General features: G+C 36.2%; 3 protein-coding genes across 8 annotated transcripts in view; all 3 read right to left on the reverse strand.

Moving 5' to 3' along the window:
• Positions 1 to 3487: 3487 nt before the first annotated feature.
• LOC123688607 (leukotriene A-4 hydrolase) lies at positions 3488 to 14113 on the reverse strand. 3 transcript variants are annotated; one of them, XM_045627203.1, is made up of 10 exons: positions 13944 to 14113; positions 13753 to 13833; positions 13557 to 13672; positions 13367 to 13506; positions 13192 to 13303; positions 13065 to 13133; positions 12648 to 13010; positions 11946 to 12152; positions 11291 to 11435; positions 3488 to 4150 (listed from the first exon to the last, which is right to left on the reverse strand). In XM_045627203.1, the coding sequence occupies exons 2-10, from the start codon at positions 13796 to 13798 to the stop codon at positions 3504 to 3506; spliced, it is 1845 nt and encodes a 614-aa protein (XP_045483159.1). In that variant the 5' UTR covers positions 13799 to 13833; positions 13944 to 14113; the 3' UTR covers positions 3488 to 3503. The 3 variants fall into 3 exon arrangements, with proteins under 3 accessions (XP_045483159.1, XP_045483157.1, XP_045483156.1); XM_045627201.1 differs by having other exon boundaries at positions 13753 to 13866; XM_045627200.1 differs by having other exon boundaries at positions 13753 to 13816; positions 13944 to 14112.
• Positions 7459 to 10292, reverse strand: LOC123688608 (ankyrin-1-like). The gene is made up of 2 exons (XM_045627204.1): positions 9519 to 10292; positions 7459 to 8559 (listed from the first exon to the last, which is right to left on the reverse strand). Exons 1-2 carry the CDS (start codon positions 9519 to 9521, stop codon positions 7792 to 7794), a joined length of 771 nt encoding a protein of 256 aa, XP_045483160.1. The 5' UTR covers positions 9522 to 10292; the 3' UTR covers positions 7459 to 7791.
• A 786-nt stretch (positions 14114 to 14899) lies between the features above and the next one.
• Positions 14900 to 24102, reverse strand: part of LOC123688605 (putative epidermal cell surface receptor) — a 31916-nt gene continuing 22713 nt past the window's right edge. The window contains exons 5-9 of one of the 4 annotated variants that reach the window (XM_045627197.1): positions 22803 to 23653; positions 20476 to 21252; positions 17741 to 18760; positions 16164 to 16391; positions 14900 to 15043 (exon numbers count right to left, since the gene is read on the reverse strand). In XM_045627197.1, coding sequence (XP_045483153.1) covers positions 15036 to 15043; positions 16164 to 16391; positions 17741 to 18760; positions 20476 to 21252; positions 22803 to 23653 — 2884 coding nt within the window. In that variant the 3' untranslated portion in view covers positions 14900 to 15035. Of the gene's footprint in view, positions 15044 to 15214; positions 15319 to 16163; positions 16392 to 17740; positions 18761 to 20475; positions 21253 to 22802; positions 23654 to 24102 lie in introns of those variants that run through there. The other 3 variants (XM_045627196.1, XM_045627199.1, XM_045627198.1) reach the window with 3 other exon arrangements.

Genomic DNA, 24102 nt, shown 5'->3' on the forward strand with positions numbered 1-24102 from the left:
AACTCAGGCTGTTTGTTAATAGATACTATTTATTGCTCACAAGCAGTTGAATATTGAATATATAATTCAATAGGAGTAGATAATAGTATATTCTAAAACAAGTTGCAGAATTGACTCCTATTCCAACAACAATGTGAAATTCGAAAACGAGCGACGAAGGAGCGAGTTTTCGAACGCAAGAGTGTTGGAATTGCCATCTGCAACGAGTATTAGACGATATTTTCTCTATTTCAGTCAAGCTTTGCGAAATATTGTCGAAATTCAATGAAAAATTCAAATTATACATCCTAGTGACTTTTGTATTGTATCTTGGCAGTTGGCGTGACTGTTACGAAAATTGACAGATTACGCAATTTGAATTTGAATCGTACATATCGAATTCAAATAATTTGAAATTACTCATTAAATTCATGAATTATGTCTGACGAAATCGATTTACCACCACCAAAATTAAGAGAAATTGAGAACAATGCAATGTAATGAGTTCATTACAGCACTGTTTTTAGAACTGTAATGACCTCATTATACTGAAATAGAGAAATTAATTTATCTACGACTGTATTGTCATATTTTTAAAATCAAATTGTCATTTGGGAAATCCAGAAATAATTTTCATTACATGACAACGTTCAAAATACAATAGATCCTTAAGTAGACGCAGTAATCCTTCGCTGGGACACAACAATACAATCTACATAGACTCATTACAGGTATACAGGTACAAAAAGAATGATCGAGCGGATTTTGAGAACATAAAATCCTACAAGAATGCACTTCGTGCTCAATTCTATGAAAGATTCAAAAAAAGAATAGGTGAAGGTATCAGTCACAAGGAACTATTTATGTATAATTTATTCAGCAGCAACGTTTCGGGAAATTTATTCCCTTCCTCAGGCTAAAAACAATTTTACCTAAATTAGTATTGGGTAGCATGAGATCTTGAACATGAACTAACTAAAAATATACTCTCAGCAAAACAATATAGAACAAACACACAGGTTCACCGTGTATTACAATTGAAAAAACAAACAATCAACACTCGAAACTGGAACATAAAAAACGCAAATGAAAATTACACCAGCTCACCTTGTGAATAAGAAACTAAGATGTGAATCATTTGAAGAAATTCAAATTCGTGGAGAAAATAAAAATAACAATTTTCTTTCATCTCGGGGATCCAAACAAACTCTCTGACGTATCGGTCGCAGGTTCATCCATTCGAATGTAACACAGAACTGCACCAGATGGAAAGTGATATGTCATGAAAATTATAATTTTATTTCTTTAATCAGGTTCGAATATACGATGTTCAGTGAACCTATATCAGACCGCGCATTGATTGAATTCGGGTGTCTCTTGATGAAGAGCATCTCTTTGAAATTACGTTTGAACCAATTGTTCTCCCTGGTCAGAATTTTCGCGTCATCAAAATGAAACTGATGTCCCTCAGACATGGCATGCTGTGCAAGCGCAGTTGTGTTGGATTGTTTCATGCAATCTGATTGATGTTGTTTAATCCTGGTACCAAAATACTGTCTAGTTTGTCCGATATATGTATCTACCTGTACAATCTTTACAATTGACTCTGTAAACCAAACCCGATTGCCTGTAATTCAAAAAACTTTGTTTTTCTGATTCAGTTTTGTTAGAGGAGGATGTTACTTCAGTTGATGTGTGTACATTTTGAGACCCCAAGATTTGTCGGTTCTCAATTCAGAATCAAAAAATATTTGACCACTGAAATAGAGAAATGTCTAAGAATCATAATGCATTGGGAACAGGAAAAGCAAGGTTTCAAATGAAAAAACTCTGCAAACGATTAAAAAGACGGCATAGAATCTTATATTATTATTATTAGAACTCCTTATTGCTAAATTCATATGTTTGAATCTTATATTCAATTTAATATTTCTTTCATTGATTATATTCCAATTCTATTCATATTTCTTCGGATGAAAACCACTTGCTACTATTATATGAATAATTTGAATTCAATTGTATCTATCAATTTGTTTTAATTATTCCTGAGTGGTGAGTTAAGTGATCATTCAAACTTTTATCGTAATGCAAAACGCAATTATTCGAATAAATATTCAATGAATATTCGAATATTGAAATGTAGTGTCAACTTAATAATAACATAAAAATTGTGGGCAAAGTCATGCGACCCTTTTTCAACCACGCCACTGAATGAATTATCGTATTATTTCATAGACCTATAATAACATTGTTATTATATGTTGTTATTGTTATATGTTGTTATTATTATGTTATTATGGGTCTATGAATATATGCAACCAAACGGCGGTTGGCTTACTATCCATTCCTTATACTATGCTACTAAACATATACCCCAAACTTTTGAGATGAATCTCCAGACAAAGATGGATCTCTAGACAAGAATGCAGTATATAAGGAAGACCTTCCTCTCGCCAAAGTTACTATGTTGAGGGTAAAAGAGAATGATTAAGGTTTATCGGTAACAATATTCTCCAATCAAACCACCTTGAAAATTTTCCTACAACACTCGAAATGTTTCAAAATCGAGACATTATAGGAGCAAACTGATTGCGGATTCGTATTCGGTGTGATCAAATGTCCCTATTACATTTTCAGGCCAAAAATTTTTTTTCGACTGCACCAAATTTAAAGTTTACACAGCGAAATATTTTAGAAAAAATCGCACAGAAAAAAGAAAACGCCTTTTTCCTCCGACCGAGCGAACAATCATAGAGTATAATTTGACACTTTGAAGGGTGTATTCTGGGTTGCCTGACAGAAATTGTGAATCCGTGGCGGGGAATTAGTATTAAAATAAATTGTTACATCCAATGTCTTTTGGGCGGATACGGTTAAGTACAGCGCTTCCGCCAGATTTTCATCAAGAATTCATCTATAGGGCGACATCTAGAAAAAGTAGTTCAAACCAAGCCTTAGTATGGAGGTAGATATTATAGGATTCTACTTATGGTTTGTTGCGGCAAAATTAACCTCAGTAAATTTCGTATAGATGGCTTACAGGCAAATTCTATTGATTGAATTCTCGGGATTTTGAAGAAAAACTGCCATAATTGAAGTGCCGCCATTACTGCTCTAATAGATCTGAATGCAATCTGATAATTAATTTTCTCTAGACCATAATGATTAAGGTTTATCGGTAAAAATATTCTCCAATCAAACCACCTTGAAAATTCTCCTACATAACTCGAAATGTTTCAAAATCGAGACATTTTAGGAGCAAACTGATTGCGGATTCGTATTCGGTGTGATCAAATGTCCCTATTAAATTTTCAGGCCAAACATTTTTTTTCGACTGCACCAAATTTAAAGATTATACAACAAAATATTTTCGAAAAAATCTTACAGAAAAAAAAAGCCTTTTTGATCTAGAGTATAATTTGACACTTCGAAGGGTGTATTTTGGGTTGACTGACAGAACTTGTGAAGCCGGGGCGGGGACCTAGTATTAAAATAAATAGTTAAATCCAACAGTTTATAGAACTTTATTCATTCAAATGCAGATCCTTCTCAACAGTATAAGCGGAAACATGCATCATACATCTCTTATTAGCCTTAAAATTGTCGATAGCTTTACTCCTTGCAGCTTCCCAACCGTACAAGTCCCTATACAACGGTCTAACATATTTCATCCTACCAACTTCGTTCAACCAACTTAAAACTACCGGTATTTTCTCCTCCCACTTCGCTTTCAGGCAAATCCTCAGCCACCTCAGTTTGATCTCTGAATTCTTATTCTTGGCCAACGAGAAGATTTTTTCAACTTCCTTCAGCTTTATTATACTCCAAACAGATTGTTCGTCCAGCACCAGTTGCAGAAAATAGATGATTTGACTGGCAGACATTGATTTCACGTCTTCAGCAGTGATTGGAGGAGGTTCAGCAGTTTCGTTCCACGATGACAGTTTCGAGCAGAGCTGTACTGACACCTCACCAATTATCGTATCGTAGTCGGGTATGTGAGGTGGTAGCCCTGTTCCGTGGAGCCACAGATCCCAATCGATGTGTTTCACCTTGTTATCTTTGCCGCAGGGGCAGAACTCCTTGATGAAGAACGTCTTAAAATCTGTGGTGTCCACCGATTTGAATTTGTAAGTGTCGAAGTACTTGCGTAGGAAGGGCTCAAAAACACCTGGAAAACATTAAATATAAGCCTTATTTTGATTATTTCACGAGATTGAAATGTGAAACAGTAAAATTTGGATACATAAATAAATTAACATGTAAATATACAGGGTGTTCCCGATCAACGTCAGAAAATTTCGAGGGGTTGTTCCTGAAATTATTCTAAGAGAAATGGGAATATCTTGGAAACCACAAAAGATATACAAATAACTTTTGGACATTGTTACAACTCAACAAACTTTACAAACTATTCCGATTTTTCATTTATCAAATTTTTTTATTTTCTTTTATTCATTTAAATTTACAACTATTGTTCAACATTACAATTATTGTTATTATAGTTGAGTTAAAATTAATTTTTTATAATTATTGAAATTACATTTGACGCATTTTTTTATTTGGCAAGCTGTTGTTCATTCCCTGCTGTCAAGTGATTTATTCTCAGTTTGGTTTGTCAGTTCATCATGAATAGACTCATGCCTGAACAACGCTTGCAAATAGTGCAATTTTATTTCGAAAATAATGGTTCTGTGCGGAATACGTATCGCGCACTACGTCCATTTTATTTTGTTTAGCGATGAAGTGCACTTCTGGTTGAATGGTTATGTCAACAAACAAAACTGCCGCAATTGGAGTGAAGCTGATCCTCAAGTGTATGTCGACACACCGTTACATCCAGAAAAACTGACTGTTTGGTGTGCTTTATGGGCTGGTGGAATCATTGGTCCGTACGTTACAGTCAATGGTGATCGGTATAGAGCCATGATTACTAACTTTTTCATTCCTGAACTGAACAACCATGATGTCCAGGAGCTGTGGTTCCAACAACACAGCGCAACATGTCACACAGCTCGTGCCACAATCGATTTATTGAAAGACACGTTTGGTGACCGCCTAATTTCACGTTTTGGACCTGTGAATCGGCCTCCAAGATCTTGTGATTTAACACCGCTGGACTATTTTCTGTGGGGCTATGTAAAGTCATTGGTCTATGCGGATAAGCCACAAACCCTTGACCATTTGGAAGACAACATTCGTCGTGTTATTGCCGATATACGGCCACAAATGTTGTCATCGAAAATTGGACGTTCAGATTGGACTACATCCGAGCCAGCCGTGGCGGTCATATGCCAGAAATCATATTTAAAATGTAATGCCACAAATGAAAGAAAAGGAAGAAGTACGATTTCCAAGTGTATATAAATATCAAAAGATATTACTAATCTGGTTGATGTTTCGGCAAATATGCAATATGCCATCCACATAACTATTGTCAAACAGAAGATTTCCACGTTATTACGTAGGAATCAAAATAGAAAGTGGTTACTTTCTATTTTGAATCAAAATAGAAAGTAATAGCTCTAAAAAAAAACACCCTTTAGAACAAAATCGTTGGGCAATATATCAGTTTCATGCAGATTTCATGGTTATATTTCATTATTATATGTTGGTACTCGGAACTCTCCTGTCACGGATTTATGTGTTTGTCAAATTTGTGACACAGAAAACAGTTCTGCCAACCAACAATTTTCAACTTCAATTTCGTTAAACGATATTTATGGAGATATTCAGTTGATTTCAATAAAAATCCAGTGAATTAGAGAAAATAAACTATAATACTTGTACAGAATGATCAGTCTAACACTCGTTTTTGAATTTTGGACTCGTGGAAGAATATTAATGCCTCCTGCATTTGTATTTCCAATAACTATTAATTTTAATGTAGTGTAACGTTTTTCGGTTAATTAAATCGGTACTTCTGGCTGACACTAATTTATTTCAGGTACACAACTATAAATAACTATTTACAGATGATTTATTTCAACTATTACACTAATTTATTTTTACTACTACATTAATTTATTTCTACAACTTATATCTAATTGCATGGGCGCCCGCAGAAATTTTTCTCAGGGGGGGCAAAATGGAAATTATTGAAAAACGATAACGCGTCCATCATTGTCGTAGACGATATTAGTATTCCGTTTCTTTCTATTTATGTATTTATATACATAAGTGGGGGGAGGACTGTGCAAAATAAAAATTATGAAGTTTTCCACTTCAACATTTTTTTAAAACATCAACAACATAGGGTGATGTAAAATAATACGGTAACTCTTTTCAAAACGAGTCACATTCAATGAAACAATTCACAAAAAAATAAAATATAACAAATATGGAGAACGGAATGAAATAATTATTATAATTGCTAATAAATAAAGAAGAATCAACGAGTAATAACGAAATAAAAAATAAGTACATATACGCTCGATAAAACTATGTTTATAAAAATAATAAATGAATAATAAATCTTGAAATATACACTGAATGACTCAAAGAATAAAGTTTAAAACTTGCTACTAAAATATGATTCAAAATAACACAGAATTGCTCGAGATTGTGAAAGCAACAAATAAGTATATTATCAAAATTAACAAATCATAAATTGCAAAAAAGCAACTCATAAAAACTATATTAATTCTGAAGACGAAATACTTGATCGCTATACAACAGAGTAGGCATATTTTATTCTAAACTAAAATTTAATTCTATGCAAAGTGCTGAAACTATGCTCTATAGTACAAGTAGTACATGGAAATGTAAGGAGAAGAATAAGGCATTCTTTGACAGCAGGAGAAAATTTACATTGTCCGATAAGATCTTCAATTTTTATGTTTTCATCCATTTGTGATTTAGATGAATATTCATTCCAAATGTTCAATTCACTTTCTAAATTTTCAATGTTATGCGAAAGATTCAATATCTAGTAATTTTTAATTCTTCGGCAAAAAATTGAACAAAGAAAAGGCATTACATGTTCTTTCGAGAATCTCGTTTCAAGGGCTGAAATCAAATGATCTAAACATGGGATGAATATAGATTTTTTGAATGATTTTGTTTGAAAAAGAAAAAGGTTTTTAATATCTGTTCGCTTTATTTTTTAATCAATACAAGAAATTTCTACTAACTTATATCACATTTTTAGATTATAAAAATAGTTTTTTGATATGGGTTTGCTTTATTTTTCAATCAATATACAGAATTCTACAATATAAGAAATTTCTACTAACTTATATCACATTTTTAGATTATAAAAATAGTTTTTTAATATGGGTTTGCTTTATTTTTCAATCAATATACAGAATTCTACAATATAAGAAATTTCTACTAACTTATATCACATTTTTCAGACTATAAAAAAGAAGGTTTTTCAATATGTTTGCTTTATTTTTTATAAATATACAGAATTCTACAAAACAATAGAATAGAAGTTTTCTACTATAAAAATAATAATAATAATAATATAATCACATTTTCCAAACTATAAAAAACTCTTAATTATAGCTATTAACTCAACTTAATACCTGCTGATAATATCAATTGAAAATAAGTCAAATCAAAGAAATCATCAAAACATTCGGAAACTTCAATTTTGACAAAATGAAATACGCAGATTTTGGTTTGGTTTATCTCCTAGCCCAAAATTTCCAAGAGTTATCAAGCGATTGGGCTATATTGACTCACCCTGTATACACATCTAAAATGAAATATCACTAATTCAGTTTTGAACCTCTTGATATTACTGTATCAATCACAAGACATTCCTGGTTAAACGAAGAATGACAACGAATTAAAAGAAATAAAGGTTCATAGTAAAGACACCACAACAGCTTTTTCCCACATTGATAATCGGTTGTAAAACATTTCGTAAAACGCCTTCGACTGTCCACCCTCGACAGCCAATTCAATTGGAGTCGCACCATCTTTGCATTTGGACAACGTATCACACCCTCGTTCTAGAAGTAATCCAGCAAGGACACCATTTTCAATTCTTGAAGCAATAAATGAGGGCGTTTCTCCTTGGATATTTTCAACATCAACAGACGTCATTCGAGTTAATAACAAGCCCAAAACAGTTTTGATATCTGCCTTCTGCATGAATTTACTGCTGTAGGCCAAGGTGTGCAAACAGTTCTCTCCTAGGTTGTCAGCAATGTTCGGGTCACTTCCACACTCCAGAAGCTTTTCGACCAATCCAACATCGTTATATTTAAACCTCAAGGTCAGTTGCAATAAGGTGCTTCCGCTGCACTCTTTTCCATTTGTGTCAGCGCCAAGTTCGAGCAATTTTTTCAAGCATTCGACCTTATTTGGAGAACGGAGCACCATATGGATCGGTCTGTACATATCTCGACCCTGTTCTTCGACATTTGCTCCGTACTCCACCAAACTATCTATTAAATGATAGTGTCCTGTCGACACAGCCACGTGTAGGGGGGTGAGATTGTTGGAATTTTTTTTATTCACATTTGCTCCCCCCTGTAATAAGCTCAGTACATCATCAGTGTTGCCATTTTTCACCGCTATGTGAAGTTTTGTATTGCCGAAATTGTCCAAGGGGCAGTCTAGTAGTGACTAGAAAAAAGATTGAATCAAATTGAGGTTATGATAAGAAAAAAGAGCTGTTTGAAATGAGAAAAAATATAATTCAACGACAGGAATTAGATAGAATTTGCTGGTATCTAAGCATGACACACCTGAGCTATATGCTATAGTTATAGTTGATATGAACGGTGTATACAAAATTAAATTTTTCAAAAAAAAAACTGCAACTTGTAAGGAAAGAAATATCGACTGTAACCAGACCAAGAAGGCTCTGAAGTTTTTCGACCAAACTTACCGGAAATATTAAACTAGTCAGCCTTCTGGATATTGATCATAATTTGGAAGACATTAAACAGAAGATAAACGAATTTTTAATTAATAATATGTTCTTATGTTTGTGGGGGATCGGCTAATTGTTTCAGTTTCCTAACCATCATCTTCGATAGGCGAACGATCTGGAGATCTAGGTGGCCATGGCAAGATATTGACAATAGCGCTAACTAAATTCTCAGCAAATTCTGTCTATATTTAGGATATCTAGTTTTTATAGACATCATCTCGAATCAAATTTTTATTTCTTTTTAAAAAAAATCTGCACAAATCCTTTTGATATATCTTCTTTGTTTGGAAATACTGTTTCTTTTATTAACAAAAAATTATTAATTTTTTGATTTAATTTCTTTATTATATGAATCGAAAATTTCATCTCAATGTAAAATATGCATTACAATAAAAAATTCAGAAATTAACTCAATAAGATTATAAATACCAATGACTCATAGGTATGAGTCATTTGAATTTAAAAGATTATAAATTCAAATGACCCATGCTTATAAGTCATTTGAATTTATAATCTTAATTATTATTATTAATTTCTGAATTTTTTAGGAGTAGTGCAGATAAGATACTTCAGTTGACGTGAAAATAAGCTGAAATTATCTACAAATAACATTTGAAAACGTTTATGTCAACAAAGAAAACATACTTACCATCTTAGCTGTTGACTGAATATTCACAAACTGAATATTGAAATGAAATCTCCCAGAGAACTCAACTGCGTCACAAATAAAATGGCTTTTTATTCTTTTGTTATGTGTTATATTTATCTTTTCCTACTGTTAGATTCTAAAGACACTCACGTGTCAACTGATTCATAGTGACTTTATACTTGCATACACTCATTAACTCACTGTAAACTGATTAGATTGCAGGCCACGTCACGTGACGTCGAAGAATGGATTGGCCAAACTTCCTGTTCTTCCATAGATGGCGCTCAGTGTTGCTAATAATACAGTGGCTTAATAAACCACAGTGGCGACACGCGTGGTCTCGTTTTTGATTGGCTGAGCCTAAAAATGGCGGCTTGTTGTCTACATTCTCCGTTTATCTGATTTTTGGGATTCATTCAAAATGTAAGGCCCATTTTATGAAGTGACTGTAGTATTCTTCAGTTGAATAAATTTGTTTTATATACAATCAAATATTATCAGACCCAATAATTTTAATTTTCACAAAGTGCCAGTTCAGTCAATTGTATTCTGAAGCTTCGCCAATCTCCTTCAAAAATCCAAAAGAGTTGATCGCTACAGTCAAATATCCAACCTTTTCCACCATTTTTTCTAGACCGCTAAGGCGTTTAGAGATGAGCAATACCGTGATTTCTAGATCACGTTGTGAAACGTGAACGTTACTTTATGATATCAGTGACGTGATCACTGTTTAGGTTGCTTGGTATTAATATTTGTATGAATCACCCGAACCTTAGTTCGTTTATCTTTGCAACTCGAATTGGTCACTCTTATCATTCAAAGCAAAATTAATGAAAAATTATTATGAAAACATCCATTTTTCTTACATTTTCAACTCTTTTCCTTATTTCAGATTTAGTTAGGAACGTAACAGAAGGATATCGATTTTTCAAATGTTTCCTCAAATTTGAAGAGGTGGTTTTGAAAGATAATTTCAACTTGCATAAATTACAAGTAGCATAATTTACATCAACTTTTGTGAAGAAAGCCCAAAGATTGCTGGTCTTTCGCCTGTTATTATTCTTTCGCCTATTATTAATATGTCTTTGACGTGTTTTCGTTTATTTTTTATAATACAGAGTACCATTAATTGCTTCGGTCGGTAACTTCAATATAGAAAGAATTTCTTTGGGGTTGTTTATCAAAGATAAGCATAAAATTAGAATTTTATTGCCACCACCAATTATGCAGTAATTCAGTAGTTATTATTTGTTTGTAGCAAGTATTTGTTGTTTAACTAGTCCTACAAAAATACTTCCTAAAGCAGGCGAAGTTGCCTACGATGCTGGGATTGTCATGAAAATATGCAGTTATGTTAGTCGAAAAAGGTTCTGAAGCAATAAAAACATTAGGCTGCCTTCATAATTTACGATTGCAACGGACGATGATATGCCCTGAAAATATCTGTGAAATGTTCAAACTGTGATCCCGTCACGCTCTGTATTCGCTTTTCGGAACCGTGACTACCTGTGACATTCTGATACCAGTGATTAAATCACAGTTCGTGAAATATCGCTCTTCTCTAAAGGCGTTACCGTTCACTTCTTTTAAAGTTTTATTTAAACTGGTCTAAGGTTCTGCATTAATCACAACAATAATAATGGAAAATTCAAGTTCTATTTGTATGGTTTCACTATACTGTCTGATGATGATAAGATCGAAACTACTCACCAAAAACTTTGGCGGTAAATTCATAGCACAAGTCATATTTGTGTCTAATTTTGTGTACTTACTTGGTCCTCCGACTGCTTCTTCCAAGTATCTCAAGAATGTTTGACCTTTCTCATAGGGTATAGTGGAAAATGCGTCGTCAGGATGTAGACCTTTCAAATCAACAACTAACTTTGTTAGGGGATTATCTTTACCCAAACGTTTAACCTGCAATAAGTATCAAGAACGGTAACCATGATTATATGCTATCAACGTTTTTTTGCTGGATTCCAAAATTGTTTCCAGACTGAATTTCCACCTAATTACATTAAATAAATTAAAAATTCAAAAGTGATGTTCATATAAAAGTGATATTTCTCTGAAATTTTAGTTTCAGAGAATAGCAATTTCATTAATACTCAAGACATTATCATAAACAATAATAATAATTATAGTTTAGACACTTTCAAATTTGTCTACAATACGACGAATAGTGAGTCGAATAAATGAATAATTTCGTCCATGATTTCTTCTTAAATTTCTCTCAGTGTTCACAAATGAGAACTGATTTTGATAAAACAATTCTTAAATGCTGTTGAACCGTATATCTTTCTATGATTGAATGGCATAACCTAAATGACATAAGAAATGTCAAAAAAAAAATACACAGTGTTGCCATTATAACAATTTCGTATTGTATCATAGGGATTGAAAAACCTTTAAAAAAAAAATACTTACACAGTTTGTCAGATCAGCAAGCCCTTCAAGTGCTTGAAAGTCCTGCTCCTGAGGCGTTAGCAATCTCCCCAATATTTTTCTCTCAATGAAAACTGTAAAACCCTCATTCAACCAGAAATGCTCGAAATTCTTATTAGTCACCAGATTTCCAGTCCAACTGTGTGCTATCTCGTGTGCCACCACATTGACCAATGATCGGTCACCTGCCTAGGAAAATATGAATTTGCACTGCCAATGAACAATGTTTATTACACAGATTTTTTGATTTTCACTTTTTGAAAATATTAACGTATATTATTTGATTTTCGTTCCTTTGTGTTACAAGTTTTCATACGAATTTCTATATTTTCTACGATAAAATATACTGGTTATTTTCCTAGCTTTAACTTATTTATTTTCCAAGGTCATTGAAAACTTGGGGAGTTTGTTGAATCCTAACCTCAAACATGAAGATTAAATAATAAGTTCATTACTTATATGGAAATCATCTCCACAGAAGAAAACAATTGAATAAAGAACAAAAACGTTTTCCTTTATGACAGCCGATTATTTATATATCCAAGTGAGGTCATCGACACCATGTTAGGTGAAAGTGTTATGACATCTCTTTGAATTTTACTGAGTCGATATTTTTTTGAAAACTATTTATGTGACTTGAAAAATCTATCAAATAGTCTATTATTTTAATAATTTTTTTTTTACCAATAGTGTTGGTGTAACGAAAGTCAAACAAGGATTCTCCATGCCCCCATAGGGAAAACTTGGAGGTAACACCAACAGATCGTAAATGCCCCAAACGTAAGGTCCGCAAATAGCTTCAGCAGTTTGCAACTGATGTTCGGTATTGGCAAATTCAAAGGCACTCTCTTCAATTATTTCTTTTTCGGCCCATACATGAGAACGGGGCCCTATTTTTCTTGATTCCAATGCTCCTATAGCGATCGCAATGAGATAAGATGGAATTGGAACATCTTGAACAAAGTGGAATAGTTTGCCATCATGAAGTTCTCTAATGTGATCTCTGATTGCAGACATAAGGACTGTTAATTGTGCTGGAGCAGATATCTACAATTGGAAAAGGTTGATATTTGATTTGATTAAATTAGAATTTTTACTTACTGTAGCTGAGTACTTGGTCTTCACCCCTGGCGTATCTTGGCATGGTAAAAATGATCTAGCATGAACTGCCTAGAAAGTCAATAGTTATTTTTGTTCAGCTGAACAATGTTTTCATTGAATTAATTACCTGGAACTGACTGAATAAATATGGGTGTTTTTTCCCAGAAGTTTGATCTGGCGAAAGCCACTGTAAGCCACTAGCATTTGGACTTGTTTCATACTCAATTTTGAGTACATAACTGCAAGATGAATTTTATATTTCAGGAAGAGACTTTATTCCTTGCTGTCGAACTTTTACTCACTTTTTACTGCTTTTACTTGGTAATTCAATTGTCAACTTCTGTCCAAATTCTCCAACTTGTTCTCCGATTTCATATTTCACGTCAATGTTCAGGTCCAACTCTGTTACTTTTTGAATTGCCAAATCTTTAGAATCTAGAATCTTTTGAACTTATTAGTCCACAGTGGTAGCGAAGCAGTAGCACTACTTACAACTTCATTTGTGCTTTCATCAAGTTTTTGTACTTTTAGAATAACAAAACCAGTGAATATTTTTTTTTCAAAGCTAACACTAAGATTTAATTCGATATCAGTCACCAAGGCAAGCTCTGAAAATAAACGAAACTTTTGAAATCTACTGGAAAATGTTGATACTTCATTAGGATTCATCAATTGGAAATAGTTTTACCTGGCCTTGCAAATGAACTAGGATCTAAAGGACTCAAAGCTTCCATATTTTCGTAATTGACGACCTGAAATTGTTTAGAGACTAAAAAATAGCATACCACTATCGGAACTAATCCTATGAAAATATTATAACGATTAATCTCTGATAACATTTCCTTATATCGCTATTAAATATGTTATCTGGTCAATTACCTCAATTCATATAACTGTAAATAACTTTTCTTGGCTCGTGAATATCTCCAATATCAAATGGAGAAGGGAAATTTGATGATCTATTAGAAAATACAGGTGTATATCAATAAGAAAAATGTCAATTTTTGAATTACATCTGGAATTTTTTGATAGGATGACAGATGATTTTTTCAAAATTGGATTGAATGTTGTGACATCTGTCGATTGCCTACTAAAACAAAGATGTCTACTAAAACTACGACATCTTAACTAAAACTTAAAGATTCTTTCATTAATATCGATAGATGGCGCTAAAAAAGGTAGCTACTATCTTTGAATGGTTGTATGAAGTATTCTATACATAGATGAAACCAAAAAAATTTCGACTTTGCTCCATCAGGTACTAGTCGATCAACTAATTAGTTAAAATTAAGGTAGAATGCTGAAATTCATCGCTCGAAGCCGCAGCAGCAGCTAATGGGTCGAGTAATCTAATCAGTTCAACGATTTACTCATAGAAGACGGTATGTACATCTATGAACTAGTAGCTGAATGAATTGTTAGTTCAGACCCTAATAAGTGGCACTAGTAAAATGCACAACTGTCGCACCATCTATGGATGGCTTCCGTGACAGGCTGCTTTGATAACAGATCATCTACTACATAATTAAAAAGATTTAATCTATGATCTACTATTTTGTTTTTTGAGGCACAGTAGAGTATAGGAACCATGTGTTTCTATACTGTGTTTTAAGGAAATCGTTTTCAGCCCATAGAAGACATAAAATATCTATTCTATACTCAATTTAAAAGGCATAAATGTTTGAGAATTATTAAAGTTTAATCCTGATAATTTGTTAAAAATTTTTTTCAATGATTCAATTTTTCGTTGACGCATGTGTGTTATTTCAAAAAGGAGGCTATTATGGAAGCAACATATATAAATTTGGAGTAATCTTCAATTAAAATGCACAACATAAAATAATAAATATAATATATTTCTCTATTTTACATATCAAAATACTGTAACTCCTTATATATAACATATTCATCTTTTCACTTAATAAATAGAACTTAAATTCATTATTTACATCTTTGAGGAAATCCGCAGATTCATAAACCTGTAAAAGAACGAAAAAATTAAAACTTTTGCACTATATATTATAAAGTAGCAATAAAACCACAGTTTTAACTCTATTCTTGGCTCCTACATCAAGCAATCTCAGAAAAATACAAAGGGAGATTCTAATCAAAAAGCTTAGCTTCTAGCTGGTACTGTAATTTACCAGAATTACTAAGTACGAACCTCAATTATTATTTTTTGAGGAATTAGTCATGAAATAGTTGCCTGTAGGTACGAAATGTATCGAGTCTCCTCTATAGAAAACTGACCAATCTAAAATTTGATGAAAAATTGGATTGATTTAATATATTATTATACCCCAGTTTTCTTGAGTTTGTAATTGCATAATGAATATTCCTATTAGCATTTACTGAAGAAAATGTAAAAGAATAGTAATTTACGTAACAAGTCCGGAAAATAGGGTTTTTTTGGACGAATAGACAAAATTCCAGGACGAGCGTAAGCGAGTCCTGGAAGTCTGTGAGTCCAAAAAAACCATTTTCGGGCGTGTTGCGTACAATATTTTTTCGGCAACCTTGTAAAATAACACTATCGCTGCTGCTTTCCATATTTTATTGCGATTGCGATCAAAAAACATGCAAATTTTTGACAACTAATTTCATATGAACTGTCAGCCGTTATCTCGGTTGCTATGGATTCTATGATTCTTTTCCGGCCTAGTCCGGGAAGTACGTACTTTCCGGACTAGGCCGGGAAATGCTACCTCCTCAGAGAAAAAGCGTCCGGGAAGTGAGCACTTCCCGGACGGTTGCCGAAAACGGGAAATTTTTTTGAAACTCTAGTTCAATTTTTGTGACAGAGTAGTGAATAATGAATATCTCGCCTTTTGACATGAATTAATTATAATTGTTGAACATAACATTAATAGTAGTACATATTAGAAAAATTAAAAAGAAAACAAAATCCGTCCAATTTCTGTGACCATAAAGAATAAAGAATAAATCTCACATTTTTCGATGAGAAGGCGTCAGTTTGACATTAAACATCGAACGGGGGGAAAATAGATATTCATAGAACGATATTTAAATGTCAAATATGAAACATAGAGTATTCAGTTTTTTTTTTATAATCACATAAATTCTGTTATGTATACCCACCCATAGTCTCTTGTTGGATCTCAACTTTGTACGTCGGATTGTCATATGCAGATTGGCTTATTCTGCTTGGAGGTGTGATGGCAGCCTTGTTCTGATTGTGCCTCCTCAGCAACACCAGTAGAAGAACTAACGTACTCATTATGGCTATTGCTGCAAGTATCGCAACTATGACTAGAGGGGCATAATAATCACCCTTACTTTCTAACTCTTCCTCACTCGACAATTTGTCTGGAAATACAAGAATTCATGTAGTTAGATATCTATACGTAAAAGAAATTGTAAATGGTTTTTTTCTATGTGATAAATTCGAAGAATATATATATATCTGAATGGTTTTCATTGTAGGTTTTATTATACTTGTGTATATTTGAATAAATATTTAGTGATATATCTGAATGTACAGGGTGGGCGAGGTAAGCGAGGTAAGCGGCTATATTTCAGGATCCACTCATCGTAGAGACTTGCGGTGAAAATTTTTACCACTAAAGTGTACAAGAACACACACTGGAAATTGTTTTGAATTCATACCTCTACCGCTAGGGGGCATAATAGCTATCGTCGAGTAGAAAAATGAGTTTCACTCGAAAATGTTTCATATAAACTTGAAGGAAAAAAATCTTCACTGTAATCCTTGGAAAATTCTCTATCTTTTTGAATTGTCACTTTTGATTTTACGGCATCAAATAGGGGGATGAGAGAAATCTGACTGATTGAAATGCCTGTAACTTCAGTAAGGCTCAACCATTTTAAGCAAATTAGATCTCGTATAAGATATAATATCTTGTTGATGGAGGACAAAATATAGTCATAAATTTGTTTTTGCTGCTTTCGATAGGGGGTGCTAAGTCAGAAGTTCATTGTTTTGTTCATTTTACTCCGAAATTTGGAATGTAATAATAGAATTTTCTTGAAAGAAACAGAACGCCTGGAACTATCGCTTTGCACCCTTGTGGTTTTTCTTTCAAATTTGATGGGATTTCTGTTTCTGTTGAGAAAATCCTATCACTACATTTGAAATTTCGAAGTAAAATGAACAAAACAATTAACTTATGACTTAGCGCCCCCTATCGAAAGCAGCAAAAACAAATTTATCATGAGTATATTTTGTCCCCAATCAACAAGATATTATCTTTCAGACGAGATCTAATTTGCTCAAAAATGTTGAGCCAAACTGAAGTTACAGGCATTTCAATCAGTCAGGTTTCTCCCTTTCCCCTAGCCTTATTTGATGTCGTAAATTCGAAAGTGACAATTCAAAAAGATAGAGAATTTTCCAAGGATTAATGTGATGATATTTTTTCTTCAACTTCATATGAAACATTTTCGAATAAAATTCATTTTTCTACCCGACGGTAGCTATTACGCCCCCTAGCGGTAGAGGTATGAACTTCAAAACAATTTCCAGTGTGTTTTCTTGTATACTTTAGTGGTAAAATTTTTTACCGCAAGTCTCTACGATGAGTGGATCCTGAGATATAGCTGCTTACCTCGCTTATTTGCCCACCCTGTACTTGTGTGTCTATTGATTAGATTGTGTTTAAGATTGAATTACTTTTCATAACTTAAAGCTAGCTTACCTCTAGACGCCGACCCCAAAACCGGAGCAGCCCTCGGCTTGGTCAGAAAGTCTTGCACGTTGCTCGTCTTTATCTTTCCGTTAGTCAGATAAACCTCCAACCACAGCCTGTACCTCGTACCAGGCTTCAAGTCCAAAATCACCGTTTTCGTAGGCGAATCCCTCTTGGCTATCTTGAAAGTGCTCTGGTCCTCCTTGCCGGAATCACTCTGATAGATCGCCCTGTAGATGTTGACGTACTTATCTTCCGGATACGGCACACCAAACCAGCTGATCTCCACGCTTGTGGACTTCACGTGACCTATCTCCAAGGTGACATTGAAGCCATAGTTGTCCACTTCGTTAGCAGTGGTGAAATGAGCCATGCGCTCCGCATGTAGCTCCGTAGTCTCTCCAGGGAACGGTATGAAGTAGATCCCTATCTCATACTTGGTGTTGGGCTTCAAGTTCTCTATGGTATAGCTTGACACCGCTCTGTGGATCAAAGGCGTGGCCGCGTAGATCCGCCCATCGATTTCCTTGAACCTCAACTGGATGCCGTCTATGAACTGGAGCTCGTACTCTGTGAATTTTCGCCAAGCGGCTGTCACCCAGGTGGAATTGACCTCTGCAATGTTCAACTCAGGGTCTATGGGTATCATTGGAGGCAAGGTGGAGGAAGCCAACTCTGGTGGAGTCCTTATCCGGTACACTTGGCTGGTTGGGGTATTGTGAAGGTCACGAAGAGTGATGGTGATCTGTATCTTGTATTCGGTGTTGGCCTTGAGACCTAGGAGGTCGAACTCCAGTTGGGGCGTGGCTATGAGGTCGTTGGGAGGGGCGAACACCTGGAGCTCCCAGTTGTCCAAGTGAGCGTCTCTTTTGTCGGTGTAACGGACTTCTACTCTTCCGTGAAGACCTACGATGACTGGAGGGACTAGGAAGGCCAGTCTGATGGTGTGAGCGTCTACAGCTTCCAGGGTGTGGACTTGGATGTCGTCGTGGTTTTGGAAGTTGTTGGGGAAGCCTGGGAAGGGGTGTCCTGAAAGTATTTCAAGGTTTGGAAATTTCAGGTGGTAATTTACGAATGGAGGTTAGAAGTGTTACATCTAGAAGAAGGAATACTTTCTTTCATACTGACTTTTGATGAAAGGATATTAGATTAGATTGCATTATTATTGGGGTAGATTGGATAGAACTCGGGCATTCAGAACTTCGAATGATTTTTATTCTAATACCCTGCCCGATCAGTCCTAAGTAGATCTCTTATGGTGTTGACAAATCTGGCCACATATTGAAAGCTTTTGCTATCACATCCTGATGATTAAGAATTGACCCACCTAGGTGTGTGGTCTTTAGGTCAGCCAATATTCATTTATCCGATTTACAGAACAAGCAGACATATAGGCTTATTCGGTGTGAATGGTATTTGGACCAAGAGTGCCCTGCAAGCGGTCCTACAATGATTGGAAGCTCAGCTCGTGGAACATTCAAAAGATTCTTTTAGTAGAACAACAAAATTGCACCAATCTTTTTGTTTGTACAAGTTTCTACAGATGACCTCTTCACATCGTCGCTCTGTAGTGTACTTTTCCAAGCCCACATGAGGTATCTGGTCCGGCTGGTGTTACCTTTGATGTCTTTTTTCGTAAGTTCATCGGATTTTCACTGCTTTCGATACCACAGAGGACAGCAGGGAATTCTGGCTATATAATTTCAGTAATAATAGAATTTCGAACACATTTGTGACACATTTTCTTGAATCACGTTTGAAGGAGTAGATTGTGTAGTTTTCTCTCCTCATTCTACTGTGGTCGAGAGGACAGAGGAGTTTTGTTGTCGAGGATTTTATTGAAAAGGAGCGTCTTGTAACTATAACGTGAAGGACCTTCTGAACGTAGTTGGTTTTATCGACATCTTCGAGACTTGCTTTTTTTTTTCAGCGTCAGAACCTCAGAAAATATCGCTAAAGTCAGAGCGTGTTTCAGGAAAATGCTTGAACATCTCGGCTTCGAGACAACCTAACAGATATAGATCACAACGGCTCAAGTAGAGAGCGTGGAGGCCTCTGAAGCTGCTAACGCGAAGAGATTACCTATCCAAATAGGTAATCTCTTCCCCAAGGAGAATCTTCTAGGCAATAGCTCGTGAACAACGGAGTGTGTGTGATATAGTGCTATATAACAAGATTCAGACTTGGACAGATTGAGCAGGGTGTTAGGACAAAAATCTGAAAAGCTCAATCCAATCGACCAAAACAATAATCTAATGTAATTCAATCTAAATTTCCCTACTTTTTTGATGTGGGAGCTAGTTGTTTAAGACAATACCACCACCACATACAATTTTCTAGATGTAACACTCCTTTCATTCCTGAGTATAGCAACTCTTGAGAATTTTAGAACCAGAAAGAACCTGAAAATATATTCATTTATTTACATGAAAAACTATCTGTACATATTAGCAATAAAATTTTTCTTTTCGAGCAGATTATAATTATTATATAAGTACTGAATAGATATTTGAGTACCTCGTAGAGGAATAGTTATTGTTGTTCAAAATATCTCATAAGAATCGTCCTTGCATTCTGTACCATAGATACGAACCATAATACCTTTACGACAAGTACTATCCTGTATTTACCCCAGTCAACCTGTCAACCCGTTAATCAAAGAAAGAACGAATGTTATTGTCTTATGTACAATGGAAGAAACAGTCCCAACCAAAGATCGCAGTCCACAGTCCAAAGTCTCTTACCTGTAAACGTGCCGTTAGGTCTGTTAAGTCCAGCGTGTTGCGTAGCAACCATCTGTGGTCTCCCCTGGACATGGGGTAGCGTCACAACCGAAGCGCCACCTTCGGACAACTGTCCATTCTTGTGCAATTCCTCAAGGATCTGTTCAAGGGTTATACCAGGCGGCAGGGCCATGTTCAACGGCCCCTGCTGCGCCATCTGGTGCAGGAAATGTTGGTAAGGGACCGGAGGACCGTTGGGACGTTGAGGATTGACGAAGATCTGGTTTTCCAAGGGATTTTTAGGGGAAACTTTGTGAATCTCTAGGACCGAACCGCTGGGGTAGTTGGTGAGTTCCGGGTGGTTGTTGATGAAGCTCAGTATGTCTTCAGCGTCCCCCTTGCCTACTATGTGTATCTGCTGCGGCACCAAACCGTGTGGTTTCGTTGGTGTCTTTTCCTCGACGAGATTCAGGTTGTCGTTTTCCGTAGGAAGGGTACTGGTAGGAGGAAGGGGCGTGACCAGTATGGATTCGGATGGCTTCGTCGCTCGGTTTGCACCTTCGGGTGTTTCCGTGCCTACCAGGTTCGTTATCGGGTCTTTATCGTGATTTGGAGGGGTGTGGACGAAGGGGTTGTCCTTTGGCGAGGAATCGTACCGGGTGTCATTGGGATGGGTGGGGTTAGCGTAGGAGAGGAGGGGTCCGAGCGTTTTGGAGGGAGGTTTGGTGGGGTTGAGACCGAAAGGTGCTAGGATGCCTTGAGGGGTCTTGTGGTCCGTGGAGTTCGTCTTGTTTTGTACTGAAAAAATTGGTATTTGAGTCGATTTTTTTTATTTTGGGAGATATGTCTGTTGGGAAGAGTCGAAAAAGTGTTTCCATCGTTTGAAAACTTCTCAAAATATCAGCTGGTAAGGTTACAGCAACCGTACTTCAGGACGTGCATGGTATATTAATCATTGACCATCTTGACAGAGTGAATATTATGAAAATGAATACAATATGAAGTTATAGCCCGCAGAAATTGAGAAATAACATCTTCAATGCAAAACAACAAAAATCATTTTCACCAAGACAATTCTCCTTGTCACTTATCGATGAAAGTCATGGTCAACTGAACAAATTGCGCTTCTAACTGTTCAAGTAGAAGCTTCAGATCTGGCCCCAGTGATAACTGGCTTTTTGCAGACCTCAAAAGAATTCTTCAGGAAGAGAAATTTGGCTCTAACGAGAACGTGTAAAGAGAATTCACTTTCAAATTTGTCCACGATCAATGATCTGATAATATGCGTGTTATCAATTCATAATTTAATACTAAGCCCATGTAATACTGAGACCATAGAATCCTAAGCATATCATGCTGAGGCCGTAATTGTCAGAATCAATCACGTGCATTACTTTCTATGATCGAACCCAATCTACAGGGTAGGTACCAAGGTACTGGTATCACTTCGACTTAGATCCTGTATAGTAAGTTAGTTCTACTCTGCATCCTGGGTGATAGTATTATTTCTTACATTAGAAACTTTAGATAATTCAACATGTATGTAGATAGTGCGTAAAGATAATCGACTGCAACATAGGAGTGAGACGCATGAAGTTCTCATCAGGTAAACGCAGTAACAATATTGGTTTGATTGGTTCTAGAACCCTATTATTGGTTGAAAGTCCAAATTCTGTACCCTTTTCGTCATGGTCATGTGACCGGAGTCTCAATATTTCTCTTTTCGATGTTAGAGTCAATGCTCTATATTAGATCATTGTCTACAATTCGGCGTACAGTGACCCCGGTTTCTCAAAGGCTAATCAACGTTATAATCAACTTAATATCTGTCAATTCTTTGGTCAAGCGTCATTTGGGTTGATGAAAGTAAGGTTAACTCCATTCTGCTAGTTAACACAGTGGCCAAATATTACACGTGAATTGTACGTCAAGCGTCGTTTTGGGTTTCTGAAACGTATTTTAAGTCAAATTCAAGTTCGATAGCCTCACACAGTTTTACCCATGTCAAATCCAAACGAACATAGATTAGTTTAATTTTACACTGAACAACATTCCTGAAACGCAAATGGATTTGACATCGCTGTCAAGTTGAATGTTGTTTCAGAACAAAGGTCAGTCGATCAACTGAATAATGTCGTCTATCAATAATTCTTCTTGAATTTCTCTCAGTGTTCATAAAACGAGCATTGACGAAACAATTTAAAAATCGAATCGATCATCTTTCCATAACCAAATGGCATAACCTACCGAGCACAAATGACGTGAGAAATGTCAAAAAATGATGCACAATGTTGCCATTATGACCATCTTGAATTGTTTCATTGGCAAACTCCCAATAAAGACCTTACCTCCTTCAGATCCGGACTTGCAAACCCACTGCATGCAGCAATCATCGTTCGGCAGATGCCCCACAGTGGCCATATGCGGCGGACAGGGCAGGTCCGGCCCTGGCAGAGCGGTCATAGGCGGACACACGTTCTGACACTCTATCTTTCCCATCTCACAGTAGCACTGCTTCTCGCAACCAGTGACGTTCGTCGGCAGGTGTTGCCAGTTCTGGTACATCTCCCCCTTGTGTTCGCAGGAACCGTTGTTCTTGCACCTGACCTCCGTGGGGCAGCACATGGGCGGCGAAGGCACGAAGTTCGGGGGTACGGTCTCCCACTCCACGCATCCGGAATCCAGCACGTCCGTGCCGAAGTAGGTTGGACAGTCCAGCTTCAGGCACACCATCCCCGTCTTCTTGCAGGAGCACAGCTGGGTGCAGTTGTCGTTGAACTCTTCGTTCAACTTGAACGTTCTGCCCTTGTAGGCGCAGCTTTGGCTGTCCTTGTCGAACTCCGAGACCTCGGCGCCCTCTAGCGGCAGGACCTCGTTGGTCCCTTCGAGGCGGATGAAGGAGAACTTGGAGTGGTTTTGGACCGGTAGGAAGCCCCCAGGTAGGAGCTTGTAGGCCTGCCAGGTCTTGTCGTCTTCGCCCAGTTCGACGATTGGCGAGGAGTCGTTTTCCTCCAGCTTTGGCTCGAATTTGATGCGTATCATGGAGGAGTTTAGGTATTTGGCGCTGGTGATCTTGAGGCCCACTTCGGATTCGTTCTCGTTCAAGGTGACGTCGCATAGGAGTTTCTTGCAGCATGAGTCTTCGGGGTCTTGTACTTCGACGCATTTGATGTTGTTGTCCGTGTTGCGTGGTTGGCATCTGGAAAAAGAGTTGATGGTGATGGTTGAGGAGGATGGAAAAGATAGAGAAAAGCACTGACGTGAAGTCAGGAGGTTTAGACCGCTCGTTTCTTTATACGCCAATTCCGCGAGTGGTGGGGTCCTACTAATTTATTATCGATTGATACGTTAATAATTGCTACCCCTTCCTTCCCCTTACCATAGTAAATATGTTTGTACCTATCGTGATATGAAGGGAGGATACCGATTATAAATTCTAATTTATTATAGATTGATACATATCGGTACCCCGCCCTTTCCCTATTACCGATTATAAACGTATCAATCGGTAATCCAACTGATTCATTATCGATTGATACGTTAATAATCGGTTCCCCTCCATTCTCCTTACTATAGTAACTATGGTGATGGGAAGGGAGGGTACCGATTATTAACTACTAACGGGTGTTTTTTTTCGAGGTATATAAC

Source organism: Harmonia axyridis, chromosome 1 (assembly GCF_914767665.1).
Source record: "Harmonia axyridis chromosome 1, icHarAxyr1.1, whole genome shotgun sequence".
In the NCBI taxonomy this organism is placed as follows: domain Eukaryota; kingdom Metazoa; phylum Arthropoda; class Insecta; order Coleoptera; family Coccinellidae; genus Harmonia; species Harmonia axyridis.